Genomic DNA, 21,196 nt, shown 5'->3' with positions numbered 1-21,196 from the left:
TCGCCGGCATTTGTTGGTGGGAGAGCCATGACGGGTAAGAATATTTGAATTTAATATCATTTTGCACATACTAATTTTCGTTACATGTAATTCGAATATATTCAAAAGATGGGTGGAAAAAGATCTACCATATGTAAAAATGGTAAAAAAGAATAAAGAGAAAAAAATAAAGAGGGGCATTCCGAGAATTGAACTCGGGACCTCTCGCACCCTAAGCGAGAATCATACCACTAGACCAAATGCCCTTGGATGTTTGGTTTTCCTAAACAATCTCTGTTATTCAGCTACTAGAATAAATACATGGGTGCACGTGAGCACTAATTGCAAGACGATCTGAATCAGAGATGGAGTCAACTACTCTCTTGTCGATCTGGCCATCACGTGAGCATGCATGCACGGCATTGGCGGTATGCTCTCCAGTGAACGACAGACAAGTTCAGAAAAAGTTCAGGAGGTAATGTTGATTCTTCAGGAATGTTTGTAACTAAGTTACTGTTGAGGTTATAAATCACTCTTGTTCAGAGAGTACATACGTCTGATTTGGCCCATCTTTTTTATCCTTGTGTTCCATTTACCGCATTCTCCCACTTGTAATAATATCAAAATAAAAGATCCAATCCAACCAAATCTTATGCACGTGATAACAGCTTTCTGGCAAACTGGATGGATGGATCAGCTGGCTCTAGCTTTAGGTTGTCCTTTGAGGTACGCAGATGCATGATCGCATCGGTCCCATCAACCGACGGCCGCCCGGCCGGAGCTTAGCTAGATGCCGATCCACTATCTAAGCATGCACGACGAAACGCAATTTGGATGGATGGATCGGCTCGCGCCCCACGCAGGGGGCTTAAACAAGTAGCAGGAGTGCCTACGAACCGATTAACAGCTAGCTCTTGTAATTAAGTAGCACAAGTAGTAGCAGGTAGCGATCTCTGAATCTGACCCATGTCGACCGTCACATGCCATGCGCATAGCACTTCTAATTTGTTCCTGTTTGATCAAATGCAGGTTATGTTTACTCTGTTATCACCGTATAAGTATGCAGTACAGGTGTGTTGGTGTTTTTTCTTTTATCGGTGTGTTGGTGTTTCCGTTTCGTTTGTATCCCTGCAGGCGCAAGCATGTTTTGTCATGATACAGATCGATGCATGTGCCATCCGCTCGCTCCCCCATCGGATCCGCTTCCTCTGCTGCTCTCCGCCAAGGAAAAATAAATAAATAAACACATGCTAGCTAGCTAGCTAGCTAGCGGCCAAAATCCCCCCTTTGGTGAATAAATGCTGAGCACAATACGATCTCTGCCAGAAATTTTGAACATCGTCCCACCGGGCCATCAGCCCATCACTAACCGATCACGAAATTTTGACCCAATCTGGTGTTTGAAACGGGTCTCAAACGCCTGAACTGACCGACACCCCTCATACCGAGCCCGAGTATGGTGTAGATATGGGGGAGCCCGCCACGTCGGACTGATGTTGAGGTCCCACGCGGAATCGTCTGGAAACCCGATGGTTTGAAGCTCGTTTACTTCATCGGTCGATATCGGCCCGTGGCGCCCCTCCGGCGGGCCAGAGCCGCGTAGTGCCTGGTCCGGCAATTTAAGCTGACCGTCGGCATAGAAACCCTATCCTCCACATTTTTCTCCGTCCGTCCGCTGCCACTTTTTACTCCCCGTCTGTCGCCATTAGTAGCCATGCCCCCACACCGCTGGATAAGGGGACACCCATTTGTAACGCCGGAGCGTCAACTGCAGCTTCTTGAGCAGATCCGGGCAAGACGCGAAGTCCGGATCGCCGCCGGATGCAGTGGATCCAGAGAAGGACGATGAGGTTGAAGAGGAGGGGGAGCCGGAGGATGATGTGGGGGACGCCGGGGATGCTGATCTCCAAGCGGAGCATAAGGCCATCCTCAATTCCCTCCGGTTGGAGTCGGATGCGGAGTCGCCGGCAGGAGATGGAGGCGCAGCACGCCGGGGGAGGAGGAGATGTTCGCCTACGTGGATGAGAGCAGGAGGAGGAGCCGGAGCCCTCCTACGCTCCCGTCCATCCGGGGGGCGGCCGACGTCGTGGACATCTGCGACGATGAAGATTAGCTAGGATAGTATGTAGTACATAGGATTTTTCTTTTTGCATGCTTTGTATTGATCCAGGGGTTGAAATATGGGATGCAGAGTAGCTAATTTGAGGCATGATCGGTCAGCGTCTGCGGACGTGGATGTTTAAGGGACCGGATTTGTCAAGTCCCATGCTCTCACAGTTTTGTACGGGGTCATCTTCCGCTCAACTCTCTCACCAAGGTTCAAATCTTGCCGCTCGCATTTATTACTAAATTTATTTCAGGATTTCCGGCGATGCACATTTAGTGGGAGGAGACGTTTCCGTCGATGACGAGATGCTTACGGTGACTTCGTAAATTTTAAGATGATATGCCGGCTCAATCTATCGAAAGGTGTTCATAGAGATAGGATGTGCGTGTGTGCGTTCATAAATGTGAGTGTATGCGCGTGTATATGAGCGCTTACGTCTGTATTGTGTTAAATAAAAACTCTCTGAAAACAGTGGTTTCGGGCAGTGGCCATGCTGCCGCGGCCGTGGTGTACGATGGCTGCCGCTTTCCGTCGGGGCCGGGCCCGTGCATCCCTCAGTTGATGCGGCAGATCAGGCCGGCCGTCGATCTCGCCGTGGTCCGACCGCCGGATCGGGTCGTACCCACCCACGCGCGCCGGCATCTCCATCGTGCCAGATGAGATGAGACGAGAAGAACCAAACCTTGAGATGCGATCCAAAATATCTCATCGTGCCAAAGATGAGATGAGGTGATTTTTTGGAGACGCGAGGCATCCATGCGCCGGGCATGCACGTGTGCCAACGGAGCGGAGGAGGCACGCACCCGACGTGGCGGTCCCACACCCTCGATCTGCTCCACTTGCACGTATTGCAACGTCGTCGTTTGTCCATTCTCGGGCCTCTGGTTCGTAGGAATCTCATAGAATTTCTATAGAATATGATTTGTATAGAAAAATTTCTTTTAAATCTCTTTGGTTTGTAGGATTGGATTCTTATTTCTACGTAGGATAGAAATCAATCCTTCACATTTTAAAGGAAAAAAATATTAGCCAAGACTCAAGGCAAAAATTCCTATCATATACATCAAATGACACCTCTTTCTCTGTAGGAATTGAGATACATGTCATCTCACTTACTATGATTTTTTTTATTCCTATAACATTTCTATCCTATGAACCAAAATAGGCCTCAGTGTGCGTGTCCAACCCGATCCAACGGAGCACAATATGAAGATGGATTCACGACTTTGGGGTTGCCACAAACACGAACACGAATATGCAAATGAAAGTTAATTTAAGCTTCTGATTCAAAAGACGCAAGCGATTGAAAAATCCAAAACCAAAAGGGAAAAAATGGGCAGGGGCTGCGCCGTGTTTGAAGTCCGGGTCGAAAGGTACATGTATGCGGAAACAAAACTCGGACGCGTGTGGTGCCAACGGAGCTGAGCGGGGCTTCACGCTCGCGCGGGCGGTTGTCCCGTCCGTCCGATAGCCGCTTGCCCGCCTTTTTTTGTTGGTAATAATAAAAGCGTCGCCATTTGTCTCTGCTTGTGCGTTTTATTTCACCTTAATTGGTAGTCTAGATACATCCGTATGTAGATAGACAAATCCAAGACAAATAATTCGAAACGGAGAGAGTAGTACGTGTTTCCAACAGCTTCGAGTAGTGGTGTCTTTTGCAAAAAGGATGGGCCGATTAAGTCCGACTCGCCGGCGTGCGAATCCATCATATCCCCAACTGAAAAAGAAATGGAATATGTACTAAGTGTAACAGAAGAAGGACAGCGAGATTGGGCCCAGTTCAAATTCAAACGCCTTATTTTGTTTTTAGTAGCGTAGGAGGAGCAATAATTGAGCAGGGTGGTGCAGGACGGATGGATGGATCGAGATGGCATCTGCATGCATGTGTGTACCCACATCCACATGCGGCCCCATGATCTGATTCCGATTCCGATCTGTTGGTCTCCAGTAGCCCTGTAGCCCGCCCGTTTAAAAGCCCCGGCATTCGCAGCTCGCTCCACGCTTCCCTCCGCCCCGGACCGGACCCAGCCAGGTTGGTTTCAACTTCTTCTTCTTCTTCTTATTCTTCAGTTAAATTACTCTTCGTCTTCAGTTATGCAATGCACTTGATCTCCTGGCTACCAGTGCTACTCTCTTGTGTTCCTTGTGCAATTTTTCTTCCTTGCCTCCCTCCTCTGTTTTCTCCGCCCGCATACAGAGAGACGGTAGATGAGTGGGAGTATGGATCCGGTGTTCCGACTAGGTTCATCCACAAATGTCCGTACGCTTCCCTCCGGCTCTAGTAAGGGCAGTTTCGTCAGGCGTTGCTTGTTCTACTACTGGCAGTAGAATAGAAGACGCCAAATGGAGTGAGGGGCACGGGAGTAAATGCGCACCCCCCCACCTACCCCAAAACCTCATCTCTCCCAAACCCACGCTCCAAATACTACTACTGCCAACAGTCCCCAGCCGAGCGCCTTCCCTTGGAGCGGGGGATCTGCTCTGCTCTGCTCTCCTCACCTCCTCCTCCTCCTCCTCCTTCCCTCCTGGTAAGCAGCTCCGCCTCGATTGATCGATTGATTGTCGCAAGCTGTTCGTGGGCGGATCCGCCACTCCCGCCCGCGCGCACACACCCACAAAGCCTGATTCTTTTGCTGTTTCTCTTCCTTTTCCTTCTCGCCGCCTGCTCCGCCGGGCAAAGCCGCACCCCGCGTTCCTGCGTGCGTTTCGGCCAAGCTTTCCTCCGCCGGATCCACCAACTCCTGGGCAGGAGCAGGATTCTATCTAGGTTCTTGTTCTTGTTGCTGTTGAGACGATTAGACTCTTTGTTCACCCTGGTGTCAAATCCTCAGCCGGAATACAGGCAGATCTGTCCCTCCTGCACCGGGATTCTAGGTCGTGCCACTTTAGGCAGGCAGGCAGTTGGATTCTTTTCTTTTCCTTTTTCTTTTTTCGTGAATACAGCTCTTGCGAAAATCTTCGGTCAACGTTCCCCCCTTCCTACCATGTTATTACCTGCCATAGGATTACTAATTTTGGCATGAGTTTCCCGCGGATCTAGATCCGTCCGTATAAGTTCTTGCAGTGCCATATATAGTAGGAGTACGTTTCTTGCATGTGCCTCGCAGCTGCACAAATCTGGCTAAACTACTAGGTTGCTCTGCCTGTGAATGATAGTGCCTGTCACCCTCTTAACATGTTGATCCACTTTGTGCAAAGAATATGCTCCGTGTTAGATGTCACTGCATCATTTTCACCTAACATCATGTGGCGATTACAAATAGGATACAGATGGATGCATCTTGGCAACCAAGCCATGAGAAAGGGGCTACTCTGCTTTTGTTATGTTTTGCCTTTGCTGTTTACAGTTTAACCCTAGCTAGTATATGCTTCCCTGTTACTCTTATATATACCATCATGGCTCAGCTAACAGTACTGATGTGATCATGTCCAACGGCCTGGCAGCTGCATTGCCCCTGTCCGTGACAGCATCTGTTTGCATAATAATAGGATATGCTCATCCATGTTGCTGCACCATTTTCACTTAATTTCTTAACATTATATGACAGTTGAAAATTCAAAATGGAATTGGGATGGATAAAGAGTCTTACTGATACAGCCCTTGGTCAATATACAGTACTCCCTCCGTAAACAAATATAAGAGTGTTTAGATCACTACTTTAGTGATCTAAATGCTCTTATATTCCTTTACAGAGGGAGTATGTCTTTGGGGCCATGGCAATGCTACAGTTCTGTTCTTCTTTTCAGCCTTGCCTGTGTATAATTATTTCTTCCTGATATGCTTCACTTTTAAACTGTACTACATGGTAAAAATGGAATTGGGATCCTTGTGTCCTGGCAGTCATGAGAATATACTAGTACTGCTGCTTTTGTTATTTATCACCTTTACTGTGTATATTCTTTCTCCCTGATATACCTCCTGTTACTGTTATATCATCAATCATGGCTCGGCTAACATCTCTTTCTACTACTCTTTTCATTTCAGAAGTCAGCCTCCAGCCATGGCGGACCTGCAGACGCCGCTGGTGCGACCAAAGAGGAAGAAGGTTCTGGTGGACTACCTGGTGCAGTTCCGATGGATCCTCGTCATCTTCGTGGTGCTTCCGGCCTCGGCGCTCATCTACTTCAACATCTACCTGGGCGACATGTGGTCCGCCATGAAGTCCGAGAAGAAGCGGCAGAAGGAGCACGAGGACAACGTGCAGAAGGTCGTGAAGCGGCTCAAGCAGCGCAACCCCAAGAAGGACGGCCTCGTCTGCACGGCCAGGAAGCCGTGGATCGCCGTCGGCATGCGCAACGTGGACTACAAGCGCGTCAGGCACTTCGAGGTCGACCTCTCCGCCTTCAGGAACATCCTCGAGATCGACGCCGAGAGGATGGTCGCCAAGGTCGAGCCGCTCGTCAACATGGGCCAGATATCCAGGGCCACCTGCCCCATGAACCTCTCCCTCGCCGTGGTGGCGGAGCTCGACGACCTCACCGTCGGCGGCCTCATCAACGGCTACGGCATCGAGGGGAGCTCTCACATCTACGGGCTCTTCTCCGACACGGTTGTCGCGCTGGAGATCGTCCTGGCCGACGGCCGGGTCGTCCGAGCCACCAAGGACAACGAGTACTCCGACCTCTTCTCCGGCGTGCCCTGGTCGCAGGGAACTCTCGGGTTCCTTGTCTCAGCCGAGATCAAGCTCATCCCCATCAAGGAGTACATGAGGCTCACCTACACCCCTGTGAAGGGCCCTCTGAAGGAGGTGGCGCAGGCGTACGCCGACGCCGTCGCGCCGAGGGACGGCGACCCTGCAAAGGTCCCCGACTTCGTGGAGGGGATGGTGTACAGCGCGACGGAGGGCGTGATGATGACCGGCGTGTACGCGTCCAAGGAGGAGGCCAAGAAGAAGGGCAACAAGATCAACAGCGTGGGGTGGTGGTTCAAGCCATGGTTCTACCAGCACGCGCAGACGGCGCTGAAGAGGGGCGAGTTCGTGGAGTACATCCCGACGAGGGAGTACTACCACAGGCACACCCGGTGCCTCTACTGGGAGGGGAAGCTCATCCTGCCCTTCGGCGACCAGTTCTGGTTCAGGTTCCTCTTCGGCTGGCTGATGCCCCCCAAGGTGTCCCTGCTCAAGGCCACCCAGGGCGACGCCATCAGGAACTACTACCATGACAACCATGTCATCCAGGACATGCTGGTGCCCCTGTACAAGGTTGGAGACGCCCTCGAGTTCGTCCACCACGAGATGGAGGTAAAAATGTTCCTCTTCTGCCTAACATTCATGCAGATATGCTTGCATCAAGTCTTTTAGCTAGGAATTCATCTTCCCTTTTTTGGGCTACTTAGCATTCATTTCAGTAGATATGTGCATCGAGTATGCTAGGCTGCAGGAGCTGTGAATTTCTGCGCATTTACCAACTGCATTGTCATTGTGTAGTTGTTGCTTGCTCTGATTGTTCATCCAGCAGGTAACTAATATTGCTGCTTGAATGTCGATACAAAGTATAATATTGCTGCTAAAAATTAGTCTGAAAGAAAGAAAGAAAGAAGAACGTTCTGTTTGGTGTTCATTCTCATGATAATGCTTATGACATAACAGGTGTACCCGCTGTGGCTGTGCCCTCACCGGCTGTTCAAGCTGCCGGTGAAGACGATGATCTACCCGGAGCCGGGGTTCGAGCACCAGCAGCGGCAGGGGGACACGAGCTACGCGCAGATGTTCACGGACGTGGGGGTGTACTACACGCCGGCGTGCATCTTCCGCGGGGAGGAGTTCGACGGGGCGGAGTCGGTGAAGCGGCTGGAGCAGTGGCTGATCGAGAACCACAGCTACCAGCCGCAGTACGCGGTGACGGAGCTGAACGAGAAGGACTTCTGGCGCATGTTCGACGCGTCGCACTACGAGCACTGCCGGCACAAGTACGGCGCCGTGGGCACCTTCATGAGCGTCTACTACAAGAGCAAGAAGGGGCGCAAGTCGGAGAAGGAGGTGCAGGAGGCCGAGGCCGCCATCCTCGAGCCCGCCTACGCCGACGAGGCCTAGGCCGTCAGTTCGTTCGGAACTCTGGATGAATTAATTCGCTTTTGCTTTGCTTGGTTATGATTATTAATAAGTAGAACTTGATGGACGGGTCGTGTAGCGTTGCAACTTTGGTGAGGTTCGTGACACTTTGTGTGTAGCAGTGTCATTGTTGGATTTGCCCCGTTTTTAATCTGTGGAATTGGTTGTTAGAACTTGAGCTCGAGCTAGCACCCATGTTGCAACTGTATGTGATCTTCTTCTGTCATGCATCTTCTTTCCACTAGTACGTGCTGTATGTGATCTTCACACAGCGCTCTGCCACTGTTCCCACTCTCAGGGAACAATGCTCTGTGATCTTATCATAGTCATAGCATAAATAAAAGATGCCTGCCTTGTTGCTGGCCAGATCTAGTTACAGTATCCCATAAGCTAAGAGTTACAGTGTTACACACAGCCAGTGTTGGGTTGCATTGCAGTTGCAGACATGAGTGATCCCTTCTCATTCTCAATGAATGACGATGGTTTCCTGCTAATTTCCTGCATTGTTGGTGATCAGATCTATATTATGCAGCTACAGAGTTAGATAGATACAGTGCTGAGTTGAGTTACAGGCATATATGTACACACATCACATGGGTGAGCAAGCTAATTAGATTTAAAAAGGGTTGCACCTATGATATCAACCCCAACTAGTAAGTAAGCAGCGAGCTAAACATTTTCTGGTCTGGTTTCACTTTCAATTGAGCAGCACCTCCACATGTACCTCTATCTCAAATATATACAGGGGTAACACAGGCGGACGGCGCCGCTCAGTCCGCATGGTTCTGGTTACAGGGAAAGTGGCCCCCGTCCGTGTTCTGAAACATGGTGTGTGCAAAAAGCTTGGGGTCGTCTACCGTTGCTGTCGGGACAGGAAGAACTCATAGTCCGGGTGCCTGTTCCTGTGGGCCTGGTCCTTCTTCCACACGTCCGCCCTGGCCATGGCCGCCGCGGCTTGGTTCAGCGTCGACAACCTTTCTTCAAGAACCTGAGATGGTTCACTTGACGAGGACTCTGAGTCTTCCGAACCGGATCTGCTCGTCTGAAACCACCACTCCCCCTGCAATGCAGGATGCAAAGAATGGTCGCATGAGCAAAACATGTATTTGCCGTTTCGAAAGCAAAAATAAGCCAGCAAGCACACTAGCCACTCTGTTTGTTTACACGACCATATTCGACTGAAACCATACATACACTTGACCACATACTAGACACACTGCAAATTAACTTGGGACCAAAACAAGCCTTTGCCACAGCTCAACGTTTCATTCGCGACAGAACTTTTCTGGCCATGACTTGGAACGAAACTACAAGACATTAAATTGGGATCTGTTGATGATAGGACCAACGAGGATCCCTCTTTAGCCAAATGAAGGGCTGACAAATAAGAAGCATCAAACAATTTCAGAGTTTGTTCAGCAATATCCATGTCACCGTCTGCAATTTTGCATCAGAACTAACATGTCTTTCAATGCCTGGGGTCTTAAAACCAACTTAAACAATCTTCGGTTAACCTGTATGTACATGTCAGGAGAAAAGCAGCCATATTACCTTGTCGTTGTAAGATTGCAAACCCATGACTGGCAAAACAGCATTACAATGGCCAGCCTGATCTGCTGAGTTTCCTCGATGAACCCAGTGTCCAAGAGAATGGTACGTCAGGAAAGCAGCCTGGAATTTCCCATCAGGTATACGGTATATGGGATACCACGCGACACAGTACCTGAAATCCAGAGTAACATGTTATCTGAAAACAAGCTCGTCCAAAAAATAGTTTCACATATCTATATGCAAGAATATGCCGCTGATGACGGGTCAGATACTACTAGAGCATAGAACGGACCAAGAGGCGGGATGAAGATCATGCAGGTTGAGCTCCAGATTCTTTGGGTCTCCTGATATTTGGCAATTTGATTGTTTTGCACCACCAATCAACTCCTTTACCCTAGTAAAATTGCAATGAGATTTCAATAAAATCATCTCAGAAAAAAAGTACCTTTCCTAGAGTTTCACTGTACACCATGAAGATTTATACTAAAATAAGAGCATAAAAAAGGCTAAACAATAAGAGCCAGAATCCTGGACGCCTTTGTTCATGAAGGCAGAGACTCGCACTCACCTGTCAAATAACTGTCGCCGCCAAAATGGTTGTTCAGATTCAAAGAATTCAAATATGAGCTCTGTAGCCTCCAACTGCTGATCATCTTTATCACGGAAAGCCGGCGAGCTATTTCTTTTATTAGACTCTTGAGGTAGAAGCTTCGCTAATATTGGGAGAGAGCTCATACATGGAGATGTTTTAGATCTTGCACCCATATCGGCTTCATCCTTATCAACGGTTCTCTTAGGTTGCCTAAACAATTGAACCGCAGATAGGTATGGCACAAAGTAGGCATTAAACTGATAACGACTATTCCATAAGCCTTTCGATCTACGGAGATCCTGTGCCTTCACTTCCAAGCCATAGCAGCCAGGTTCTTCATACCACTGCCAAATGCTACTTAGAGAGATATCTGCAGTCTGATGACAGCACAAGCCATCTCTAATCCATTCCTGTGAAGAAGAGTTGCAGCCAGTAGGGCAAGAGCTACAGTGCAGAACTGGAGAAGCAGAATAAATAAATTGTTCAAAATCAGCAAGAGGCCTGCCAATGTGAAGTTGAATATCTTCCGCTCTCTGTTGGGCGGTATGAGCATCACTCACTGCCTCTCTTATCATGCTGAAAACAGTTCCATTGTCAGTATGTCCTTGGCATTTCGAATCAAGCTGTCCAGATGGCTTCGGTTTAGCAGTCAACTCAGTAGCAACTTTGCTGCCTTCACATTTAGTTGATGCAGGAGCATCTGAAACATTTCTCTGCACTTCTATATTAGCAAAAAGAGAAACATCATTAGCTGGAACTGATGCTTCAACAACAGAAGCCTCTGGAACATCCAAATGTGTTATATCTTTCTTTCCAATAGGAACCCATTTATGTGACATGTGCCCAGCAGAAGAATATGACTTCACACATTGAGTTTCTTCCATTTCTGCGGCGCAAGGACCGACGCACAAGTTCCTGCAGTCCAAATCTGTTGATATGGCCTTATTTTCAAGGCAAAGAGAGTGACTATCGTCTTGAATCACCAATGTGCATGGTTCGTTGGATGTAACTTGTGGCACCAAATGAGAACCCAAGTTGTAAGATGCTACTGTTGCTTTTTCAGTACCAGTTATGATTGATGTATCACTGATGTCCCCGGCACATACTGGCTGTAACATCGACAATCCTTCAGTCTGTTGCGAGTGGTTCTTGGGCGTCTTGGGGCTACCATTCTTAGGAGCGTAGTAGTTCCTCGGCGACGGACAGCTACCCTTTTTACAAGACAAACTTGTTTGTTCATACAGAGACAAGGTTTGCTTCTTGTGCTGTTTGCAGTTTTTTCTACAGCGATGTTTATCCATTGGCCTATTTGGATCGTGCTGCACACCCTTGCTATCATCTTCTAGTGCACTTTTATCCTCAACTGCTGAAACAACCACATGTCCTGCTCCAGATGAGTTTTCCTTGTCAGTTTTTTCTACTTTCTGCCACACAGAAACTGGACTGTCTTTTCCACTATGCTTGTGCCTATTAGAACCTACTACCCTATTAGTCGCAGTCACATTAGTACAGCTAGATTTGTTTCTTGATTTCCTGCCGCTCCTCCCCGGACTAACTGGAAGAAACGTCTTGCTGCTACAGGCTTCACTGCTGCACTGAACTCTTTCAGAATGACTACTAGTATCAGTAACATCTTCAGCATGAGCGCCACTTAAATGGACATCTGTCAAATGGCATACCTTATTTACACTATCCAGACAAGTAGAAGCGCCATGTTGCAAACCATCTCGTGTATTTCCCTCAAAATCAATACTGCAATCCCCACAGTTTTCACTGTTCCAACCCGTAAAGAATGAAGCTGTGGTTGCATCACTGGAGTTACAAACACAGGCACACAATGACTTCTGGCAGCTATTGCTTTCTTCTCTCGCATGTTCAGTGACAGAAGGTTCACCAAATTCTGAAGAATCCGCAGTATTTGGCCCATCATTCAGGTAAGGAGCACCTTTGCAGCTAACTCTTTTGCCTACATATATATTAGATGACCCTGCATATCCAGAGCCATCCTTCCCATCACTTCCGTGTTCCACATATTCATTGTTGCTCTCACCATTATCTTTGCCCAAATGGGCATCTTTAACCAATGAGCAGGCAGATGACGAGGCATCTGACAATTTACCAGCTAGTAAATCAGGCAGAAATACCTCAACAGGAGAAGCGGTATCAATATGCTCTTCACAGGGGAGTTCTGGCAACAAATTAAGCTTTTCACCGGTTGCTCGCCTGCACTGTTTCCACTTGTTTACTTTCTTCTTAGAACTCCTTTTAGGAGGCTTGTCATCGTCATGCAAAATATCAGAATCAGATCCCAGAGGAGCAGTATCAGGCCCAGAAGAGGTACTTGCAACCGCGTGGCAGGGAGGGCAAGCTGTCAATGACTTCTTAATCTTTTTCCTATGCCGATGTTGTCCTACAGTGCTTCCTCCATTGGGATGTGGTTTAGAAGAAATGTCCTGATCATGCATGTTCTTTTCATTCGGCAGATCTAGCCAGTATACTATTGTTGGCTGTGGGAATAGTAACTCAAAGCCCTCTGTAGCAGCAGTTCCTAATGTCAAATATCTTGCCCTGTTGACCTCCTGTCTGCTAGATGAAAACGGCGCCAATTTCCAATCTGAACTGTGCCCAAGAGAAAGCACCGTAAATGGACTGTCCCTGCCACACCACAAAAAGACAGTAAACAAGTAGCTTCCCGAAAAACTGAATAACAGGTGAGAGGACCACAGTGACTGCCCTGAAAAGTAAAAAAGAAAAAGGATATTGAGGGCAGAAACTATGAAGTGTTTGGACATGGTGATTGTGTCATGCATACGAGAAAGGTACACATAGGTCACTGTAAGCTGGCAAGCGCAAAATGTTAACAAACTAACAGAGAAGAATAACAAAATGCATAAAAAGACAATAAAATGGTTGTTTCAGTGATAATTTGTTCGCGTACAACCATTTTCTAGTCATCTCACATTTTCACAAATGGCCCCAGCAAAAGAAAAGGCTTCATGACCACTATTTTCACACACAAAAAATCATCTAGGCAGCCTGGGATTTAACCCGGTGCTTAGACCCAAAATACCACTAAGTATCTCTTATAAAATAAAGGGAAAACAGGTAAATTGAGAGTTCAGACCTGAATACAGGGGCCAACCTGGGTTTGCCCCTGCCTATATGACACAGCGAATATACTTGACATGCAGCGGATTACTCACAATTAGTCAACAGTTATACATTTATACCTGCACTCAAGGTCCATACTGTACAGACCACCGTACCAATATTACAAATTATTGAATCGATATTGGCACGTTTTTAAGTGAAATTAAGAGGCACATTATTCATAACAGTTTACCTATCACTGACTACAAATATAGATATACACACCTTACACATTCATCAACCAGTTATGTACTCCCAACCTAAGTTTCCTAGATTCATCAATGGCGACCCTATGATACAAGTGGAACATAAGTTGATCACAAACCCTTATTTGCCAGCCTTTCATATTCAGTAGCAAAGTGGGGCAGTCCCCAAAAACAGTCAAACAGATATGAACACCAACTGTCCCAAAATGGTTACGTATATGCTTTTCTTAAATTTTATTATTGCATTTCCTAACAGTAAGATATATTAGTGGTCTTTCCTATTGCTTCTCCTTTTTCTTCATTTTTATAACCCTGTAAAAGCTGTAGCTTTTCAAGTTCATAGAATTAGTTTTAGACTAGTTCATTTCATGCATGAACCTCTTGTTTCACTAAATACATGTACTCAGCAGTAAATCAGATAGCAAGCTTAGTCAAGTACTCCCTCTGTAAACTAATATAAGATTTACTAGATCACTACTTCAGTACATCCCACTGAAGTTGGTTGTTATTAGAAGGGTTTGGTGACAAATAATTACCTGTTATCAGGGAAGCCGTAAACCGGTCTGTGAATTAGATGGTCCTGATCGATGAGAAGATAAAAGTGGCAATTCATTAAATCCCACGAGCAGATCGGTAATCTTTCTGGTGAAGAATGGAACACATTTGTGCGGTAGAATGTTATAAACCTCTGGAAAGAAGTTGTCGTTCCCAACCAGTCCGTTACACCGCATACGCGACGTGTTCTTCGGCCTTTTGTCAGTTACTTCGAGTGCACATGGCATGACATTTCTCGGCGATCCTGCAATGACAGTAGCAGATTTAGTGCAACACATGTGCGCCAACCACCGAAACTGCCTAATCAGTCATTAAGCAAGCCTTATATTTAGTACAAATGATATAGCAAAACCACATCTTGTACTAAACTAGTACTCCCTCCGTCTCATAATGTAAGACGTTTTTTGACACTACACTAGCATAAAAAAATGTCTTACATTATGGGACAGAGGGAGTAGTACATGAACCCAAATGGAACTGCCAGGCTAACTTGGAGCACCCTGGCCTCTCTATGTAATGGCATCATAAGCTCTACCAAGCAATGAACCAGGCAGCCATTAAGCAAGCAAAGATTTTGGTTAAGAAAGCAACAATGTTTACATTAGCGCCATCGTAATTCGTAAGCACTGATCTTAGCATGACGTCCGTGAAAATTCAGAACAGCTTGCGCTTAAGCTGTAGCAGGATCGAAGCGGCCGTCACTGAATCTCCGACTGATCGGCGCGCAGAGCTCTAATCACACGAGAATATGAACGAGCGGCGACCTGCCCGGTCGCAATCACGCGGGAATCTACACGAGCAAGCACAGATTCCTACCAAATCCGACCTCGCTCCTCCTAATCGCAGCGCCCAATCGACGGGCAGCAGCAGCAAGAAGCACCCCGCGAACGGTTTCTGCATCGGGAAGCAAGAGAAAGGCGGGGATTGGCGACGGACGGACCTCACGAGCTCATCACGGTCGGTATGTCGGTCGCCGGCGCCGGCGGAGAGCAGCGGAAGGGGCGGGGAGGCGAAATCCGGAGCGGAATCTAAGAAAAAAAACACAAACTTTTTGTTAGGAGAGAAGGGAAGGGGGGCGGGCAGCGACGAGGACGCCACACAAAAATTGGAGGCGCTAAAAAAAGGCAGGAGGAAAGCACGCGGATTCGCGGCCGGCGGCGGCGGCTTACTCGAGGGAAACGTGCGATTACCCGGAGCGATCGACGGCGAGGAGACGATTCTTCGGCGAGCGGCGGCGGCGGCGGCAGCTCTGCAGTGTGAGTGGGAACGTGTTCTTCGGATTTGGGTGGGGCTTGTGGGTGGCCGGCGGTCGTGCTTCCTGTCCCGTTTACTGCTGGGGACGCCTAGCAAAATGCACCCCACCCCACGCAAAAGAATGCAGAGATAGAGAGAGAGGGAAAAGAATATGCTTATCCAACAGTATTCCCTTTCATCTCAAGCATCTTTAATAAGTGTAAATAAAATCTCAATTTACAAAAAGTTTACAATTATTGACTAGTGGTAGATTATAAAGCTGATGTGGGTAGAACAGATGAGCATGGTCAATGTCGAATTGAGACCGATGTATCTACGTAAATCTACGAGAAAATATCATCTCGTGACAGGCCCGTCAATACAGTGTAGGAACAGATTACGACACGGGGATCCGCTCTCTTTATTTCTATTCACAATAGTTGCTGATGTGCTTCAAAGAATGATCGTGAGCGCTTGTGAACAAAACTTTCTTGCAAGGGTGGCACTTGGATGGATGACGACGCTTCTTCTTTGAGTCAGTTTTTCGGACTTCGATCCTCCTCAAATTCGTTCATCAGGACGGATTAGACGGAACCAAGGTCGAAAGGATTGAAAAAGTCAGTCATTCACTGGCCTTCCACTCTCTCCACACAAACTACCCCCCTTGCGTTTCAACTTGTTATCGCCCGTTGTGATATTTACCTAGCTGCATGGCGTGCACCTTTTCTCGCCCATGGGGAAACCTCATCTTACTGTCAGCAGTCCTGGATAGCCTGCCCACTTATTTTATTATGTGCTTCTCACTCCCAAAAAGCGTCCTCGAAGAAATTGATAAGCATAGAAGTTTTTTTTTTCCTAGTCAAACGACAACTCCTTCTTTGGGGCAAAGTGTCTGGTTGCGTGGGACCGTGTATGTATGTCAAACAAGCAGGTGGTTTAGGCGTTAAAAACTTACTAGCACAATTTTTTTTGCCTTTTGTTGAAATTTGAATACAAATTCCTACACTCTTCACTTTTGCCTTGGAAGGACCGAATTCTCAACCAGTCCTTGCATATAGGTCTAGGTAAAAATGACTCCTTCATTGGCAAAGCCTATTTCAAGCATTTACATACACTCAGAGAGATCTCTTAGGTTAATATTGGCAATGGCTCCTCTAATTTTTTTTCTGGCTAGGTCGATGGTTACTTCATGAGCCTCTCTCCACCACTTTCCCAGCCCTCTTTTCACACCGCACAAAGCGAAATGCTCTGGTCAGGAAATTTTTTATGGATGGGATTGATTCAGACTCGCATAGTTGGCTAACCTTAACCACTTCCAATGAACTACCTTCTTTGAGACTTTTGTTGCGGGATGTGCACCTCACTGTAGTTCCAGACGACAGATCCCTGCTCAATGACACAACTTTCTCCACCAAAGGAGCCTATGATGTGTTTGCTTCTCAGTTGTCTAATCTTACCTCACTCACATTTGGGACTCAAAGGTCCCTAGTAGGGTTCATGTGTTTGGGTGGTTGTTCTACTTGGACAGATTAAGCATTCTGGAAAATTTACACCGCAAGACCATCATTGAGTCATCGTCATGTCCACTATGTAATGTAGCTCCCCAAGATTGTGCTCATCTGCTCTCTTTTATTTTGCGGGGAAGTGCTCATCTGCTCTTCCTCTACCCCACAGCCACCTCCATTTGGACTGCGCCTACAGACATGTTTCACGCCACTAGTTGAGTTGTGGAGCTCGCCATGCCACCCGGGTTTGCCTCCATGGGCCTGGCCCTTTACTCTTTTGCTTATGCTCTGGAAAATATGGGATGCTCACAAATGGGGAGCCTTTTAGGGATGTACATCACTCCCCAAATGATGTAATCAGGGCTATAATCTTTGACCTCACTTTCCGGTCTCACCGTCTCAAGTAGGCGGACCAAAAAATCCACGTCGCCCTATGGCAGGATTTTTTTCTCCTCTCGCCTCATCTAAACCTTGTTGCTTATTTATTGTGACAGGCGGTTGTACTTTTGTGAGAGAGAGAGAGAGAAGAGAGAGAGTGTGTTTTCTATCATTATTCCTTTTGATCTTAATGTACAATCTTAAATTGCAAAAAAGCTGAGAATCGATGCAGGGAAAATATTTATATATTCCATTTTCATATGGGTAGACAACCATGGACATGGCGAATGGAAACCGATACAGATCTACACGATAGAAAAAGTGGATAAATATATTGTTAAACATGATTGTGTGGGTGTATGCTTATTTTCATTTGAATAAACATATCCTCTATTCCTAAATAGTAGAATCTCCCCCCCTCTCTCTCTCTCTCGGCTCCTCTCCCTTCCTCCTCCGGTGGCCTCGCCGACCAAAGCGTGGGAGGGAGAGAAGTTTGGCCCTCCTTGTATATAGTAGGCTAGGTTCGAGGTTGTGGCCTGGATTTGCCATGATGGCGACTGGCGTTATGTCATTCTGTGCAGCTTGCAATGGTCGGCGGTGTTGTTTTTATTCTTCCTTCATGGTGGAGACAAACAGGAGGTGAAGGATCTTGTGCGAACTCCATAAATAAGCATGCAGTTCCACCGAGATGATCCACCATGGTGGTTTCCATCCTCTCTTCTCGCCGCCAAGGTGATGTAAGAGGATTTGGCAGGAAATCGCAACATGGCTCGACTGCCTATTGTGTTTTCTCATCGGATCCGAGCTTCCGATGTGTCTTGCCCTGATCGGAAGTAGGGCCTCCAGCTTGACCTCAGCTGTCAGATCCATCATGATGATGAAGGTGTAGCAGAGGATTTGCAATGAGCTGGAAGCTATAGATAGGACCGTGAACATCAAAGATGGTGGTTATAGAGGAGCTATGGCGGCCATTGTGACATGTCGGTCTTCTCCGACGGCCCATCCTATCTTCTGGCCTAATGGCGGCCCAAGCTATTCCTCCCGGCCATGTTTCCATAGGGGAGGCAGTTCTGCTTCTGGATTGATTCCATGGCATGGTGCCATGGAGGTCTTGTCGGCCCAAGTGGTGCTGTCCCCGGCGCCGGCGAGCTTGGTTCTGGTAGGAGCCACACTCATACCCGATTGCATTCCTTTTTCAATGTAGGGGTGCTCTTTGCAAAAAACAGGATCTTATTGTCCTTTTCTATTTTCCTTGGGTCCTGGTGTAATATGTACCTTGATGATTATCTAATGGAGTTATGGGTCTCTGGGGACCCTACTACTGTTTAAAAAAACTGTAGCATCTCATTATGGAATTTTCTTACATTTTGATGATGGCATGTCATCCCTCCCACGGTTTTCTATCCCACCGCATTTTTTCTTCTAGACTTGTTCCGATTGATATTTTCAGTAATCTTTTGGACCTATTAAACAACAACATAGTGATTATTACATACTGTACTAATCAATTATTTCCAGCTTGCATGTCGACTCCTTAGTGTCATGATTTGGTCGAGCGAGAGATGGTTGACTGGCTAGAATTATAGTTTACTTGCAGGGCCGGTCATGAGAAGTTGGTGGCTGAGGGCGAACCTAGAAGCCGGGGCCCCTTAATATAAACTTCTTCGGACATTTACATAGACGGCATTTTTTCTTTCAATATGTAGCTATATAAAAGATGCACATGCTGCTTATAACAGGAAAAAAACACATAAGGCAACAATGCTTACCTCAGTCGACATCAACACATCCAGTGCCAACTTCATGTATGTTCTTTTCTATAAGTTTTTTTTTTGCTTTTTGATGAAGGATTAGACCCATGTTCCAAGCCATGTAGATAATGAGGAATGTGAGTTAAATTTCATTAATTGTGAAAATTGTTGAAGAGAGTATTCACTATATTACTTGATATCATATATAGACCCGAAACATAGATTAGTGGCCACTTTTATCCTCAAGATCTAAGTTGAAATCTTTTACGACCGTCTGAATGCACTTGACAGTGACTACAATTTTCCTGGAGGGGTATAAGTCTTAATTTCAAAATCGAGACAGTCCTACAAATATACGGTAAAAGAGAAGCGAAAGACTGGTTGGATGAATACATACTTATGAAAAACTAGATGAACTCATGGTTGCGACTCGTGGTACCGAGGATTCCGGGTCGCCGGTAGGCGGCGGCGCAACACCAGGTTGTTGCGCACATCGGCGATAATGTGTCAACGAACAAGAATTCCAGTCGCAATTGATGAAGAGTCGAAGACAAAACGAACATGCGAATGATCAGATGTGACGAGTGACGATGCTTCACATATCGCTAACAGCAATTGGGCCTAGCCCATCTACACCCGTTCGTGCCTGCTTTCCTCCTTTAATTTTTCCCCCTGCCCAATATGTTTGCTGGGCTATATTACACATACATAGCAAATCATGCCCCCCCTTGACCTCGGCCGAAGGCCGTCGTCCCTCCGACCCTACACCAGGGCCGGCCCTGTTTACTTGGCCGGCTTATCCATGTTTTATACCAAACTTTTATATTTTTAAATTTACTTGTACAATGGACAAGCAAATATGTTGTTTAGTAGTATAATTTTCTGTTAGCTAGATGGTGTAGTTAATCACATAAATATATTGCTAAATATGAGTTATAGCCTGTTCTTGCTATACATTTCTAATGTGCTATATTGCTAAAAATATTAAAATATATATTATTCTATGCACATATATTTTGTTTGTATGTACATGTGTACCATGTATTTTAGTATCGTTGAATAATATCGTAGAAATCTCTAAAGCGTATTAATATCTTAATAGTGGTTTCCAGTGTATTATTAGCTACGTATAAATCTTCAGAAACTTCTAGTGTAGAAATTGAACCGTGGGGAAGATGTGTCTCGCAAGTTGGGTTCAATAATAAGTTCATAACATATGCTTGCTTTGTACTCCCTCCATTCCACAATGCAGTGTTTTCTCTATCCTCGTGCTTCAACTTTGACCGTAAATTTAACTATCAAGACCGATTGCGGCAGGAGCAAAAGTTATATTAGTGAATTCGTATTCGAAAGAAGTTTTTAATTATGTAACCTTTTTTCCCGCCGTAGTCGGTCTCGTTCGTTAAATTTATGGTCAAAGTTTGACCTCGGGAAACGCGAGCGCACTATATTTTGAAATGCGGGGAGTATTTGTCAATGAAATAACATCACTTATAATAATCACCGACAAACACAAAAATGATGTCAATTCTACTCGGTGCTCTTGAAACCCATCCGATTTCCTTGTCTTCGTGGAAGCAAAATAGGCCACCACCAACGGACATTGCGCATTAGGTGTGGGAATGCTTAGAGCATCTCCAGCCTTTCGTTTCTTCAGGGGGTTTGAAATATCGCCGCCTACGGGCGAGCCGGTGCTAAAATTGGCGTGGGGGTGATTGGGTTCCTAGCCGCCGCCCCCAGGCGCCGATTTCGGCCCACTTTTGGCGCAAATTTGCCCACTTTTGGCGCAAAATTGTCCCGCTATCAGTGCAAATTGACTAATGCCGGCCCATATTCGCCGTGCTTCGGTGCAAATTCAACATAAAATATATTTTTTATCACATAGTTCATCACAGAAAATCAATAGAAATCAAATAGTTCAACAACAAATAGTTCAATACAAATTATATAGTTCAACAAATAAAAACTCATATTTCATCACACGTCGAGCTAGGCGTTGCCCTTGAGCCTCCATAGGTGCTCCACCAGATCCTGCTGCAGTTTTTGATGCACTAGTGGGTCTTGGATCTCCTGACGCATATTGAGAAAGACCATCCAGGTAGGCATGCGGCCGCCGGTATCCCGCCCTGCGCGGCC

At 46.5% G+C, this 21,196-nt stretch overlaps 2 protein-coding genes and 1 non-coding gene across 12 annotated transcripts; 1 reads left to right on the top strand and 2 right to left on the bottom strand.

The window, feature by feature from the left end:
- Nucleotides 1-173: 173 nt before the first annotated feature.
- On the bottom strand, nucleotides 174-245 carry TRNAP-AGG (transfer RNA proline (anticodon AGG)). The gene has a single exon. It is a non-coding gene; the product is annotated as a tRNA-Pro (tRNA).
- A 3,744-nt stretch (nucleotides 246-3,989) lies between these two features.
- Nucleotides 3,990-8,317, top strand: LOC123149858 (delta(24)-sterol reductase). Of its 3 annotated transcripts, none has more exons than XM_044569625.1 (3): nucleotides 3,990-4,118; nucleotides 6,072-7,329; nucleotides 7,678-8,317. In XM_044569625.1, exons 2-3 carry the CDS (start codon nucleotides 6,088-6,090, stop codon nucleotides 8,119-8,121), a joined length of 1,686 nt encoding a protein of 561 aa, XP_044425560.1. In that variant the 5' UTR covers nucleotides 3,990-4,118; nucleotides 6,072-6,087; the 3' UTR covers nucleotides 8,122-8,317. The 3 variants fall into 3 exon arrangements, with proteins under 3 accessions (XP_044425560.1, XP_044425559.1, XP_044425558.1); XM_044569624.1 differs by lacking the exon at nucleotides 3,990-4,118 and adding an exon at nucleotides 4,396-4,614; XM_044569623.1 differs by lacking the exon at nucleotides 3,990-4,118 and adding an exon at nucleotides 4,439-4,614 and having other exon boundaries at nucleotides 6,075-7,329.
- Nucleotides 8,318-8,642: 325 nt separating this feature from the next.
- Nucleotides 8,643-15,595, bottom strand: LOC123149856 (uncharacterized). 8 transcript variants are annotated; one of them, XM_044569616.1, is made up of 8 exons: nucleotides 15,363-15,595; nucleotides 15,134-15,221; nucleotides 14,325-14,437; nucleotides 14,175-14,218; nucleotides 10,259-12,937; nucleotides 9,983-10,084; nucleotides 9,691-9,862; nucleotides 8,643-9,199 (listed from the first exon to the last, which is right to left on the bottom strand). In XM_044569616.1, exons 3-8 carry the CDS (start codon nucleotides 14,418-14,420, stop codon nucleotides 8,993-8,995), a joined length of 3,300 nt encoding a protein of 1,099 aa, XP_044425551.1. In that variant the 5' UTR covers nucleotides 14,421-14,437; nucleotides 15,134-15,221; nucleotides 15,363-15,595; the 3' UTR covers nucleotides 8,643-8,992. The 8 variants fall into 8 exon arrangements, 7 of the variants coding, with proteins under 7 accessions (XP_044425551.1, XP_044425550.1, XP_044425553.1 ...); XM_044569615.1 differs by having other exon boundaries at nucleotides 15,384-15,555; XM_044569618.1 differs by having other exon boundaries at nucleotides 10,259-13,016; nucleotides 15,363-15,549.
- Nucleotides 15,596-21,196: the final 5,601 nt, after the last annotated feature.

This window comes from Triticum aestivum, chromosome 7A, assembly GCF_018294505.1.
Source record: "Triticum aestivum cultivar Chinese Spring chromosome 7A, IWGSC CS RefSeq v2.1, whole genome shotgun sequence".
NCBI lineage: Eukaryota > Viridiplantae > Streptophyta > Magnoliopsida > Poales > Poaceae > Triticum > Triticum aestivum.
The sequence above is the reverse complement of the archived record's forward strand: the minus strand, read 5'-3'. Positions and strand labels throughout refer to the sequence as shown.

Excerpts from the sequence above, each read along its gene's own strand:
- LOC123149858 (XM_044569623.1), top strand. The coding sequence starts at position 4,454 with ATGCGCACCCCCCCACCTACCCCAAAACCTCATCTCTCCCAAACCCAC. Across the intron at positions 4,615-6,074 it reads CTCCTCCTCCTTCCCTCCTG|TCAGCCTCCAGCCATGGCGG; the intron begins GTAAGCAGCTCC and ends TCATTTCAGAAG. Across the intron at positions 7,330-7,677 it reads TCGTCCACCACGAGATGGAG|GTGTACCCGCTGTGGCTGTG; the intron begins GTAAAAATGTTC and ends ATGACATAACAG.
- LOC123149856 (XM_044569616.1), bottom strand. The coding sequence starts at position 14,420 with ATGCCATGTGCACTCGAAGTAACTGACAAAAGGCCGAAGAACACGTCG. Across the intron at positions 10,085-10,258 it reads CGGCGACAGTTATTTGACAG|GGTAAAGGAGTTGATTGGTG; the intron begins GTGAGTGCGAGT and ends CAATTTTACTAG. Across the intron at positions 9,200-9,690 it reads TGCAATCTTACAACGACAAG|GGGGAGTGGTGGTTTCAGAC; the intron begins GTAATATGGCTG and ends CCTGCATTGCAG.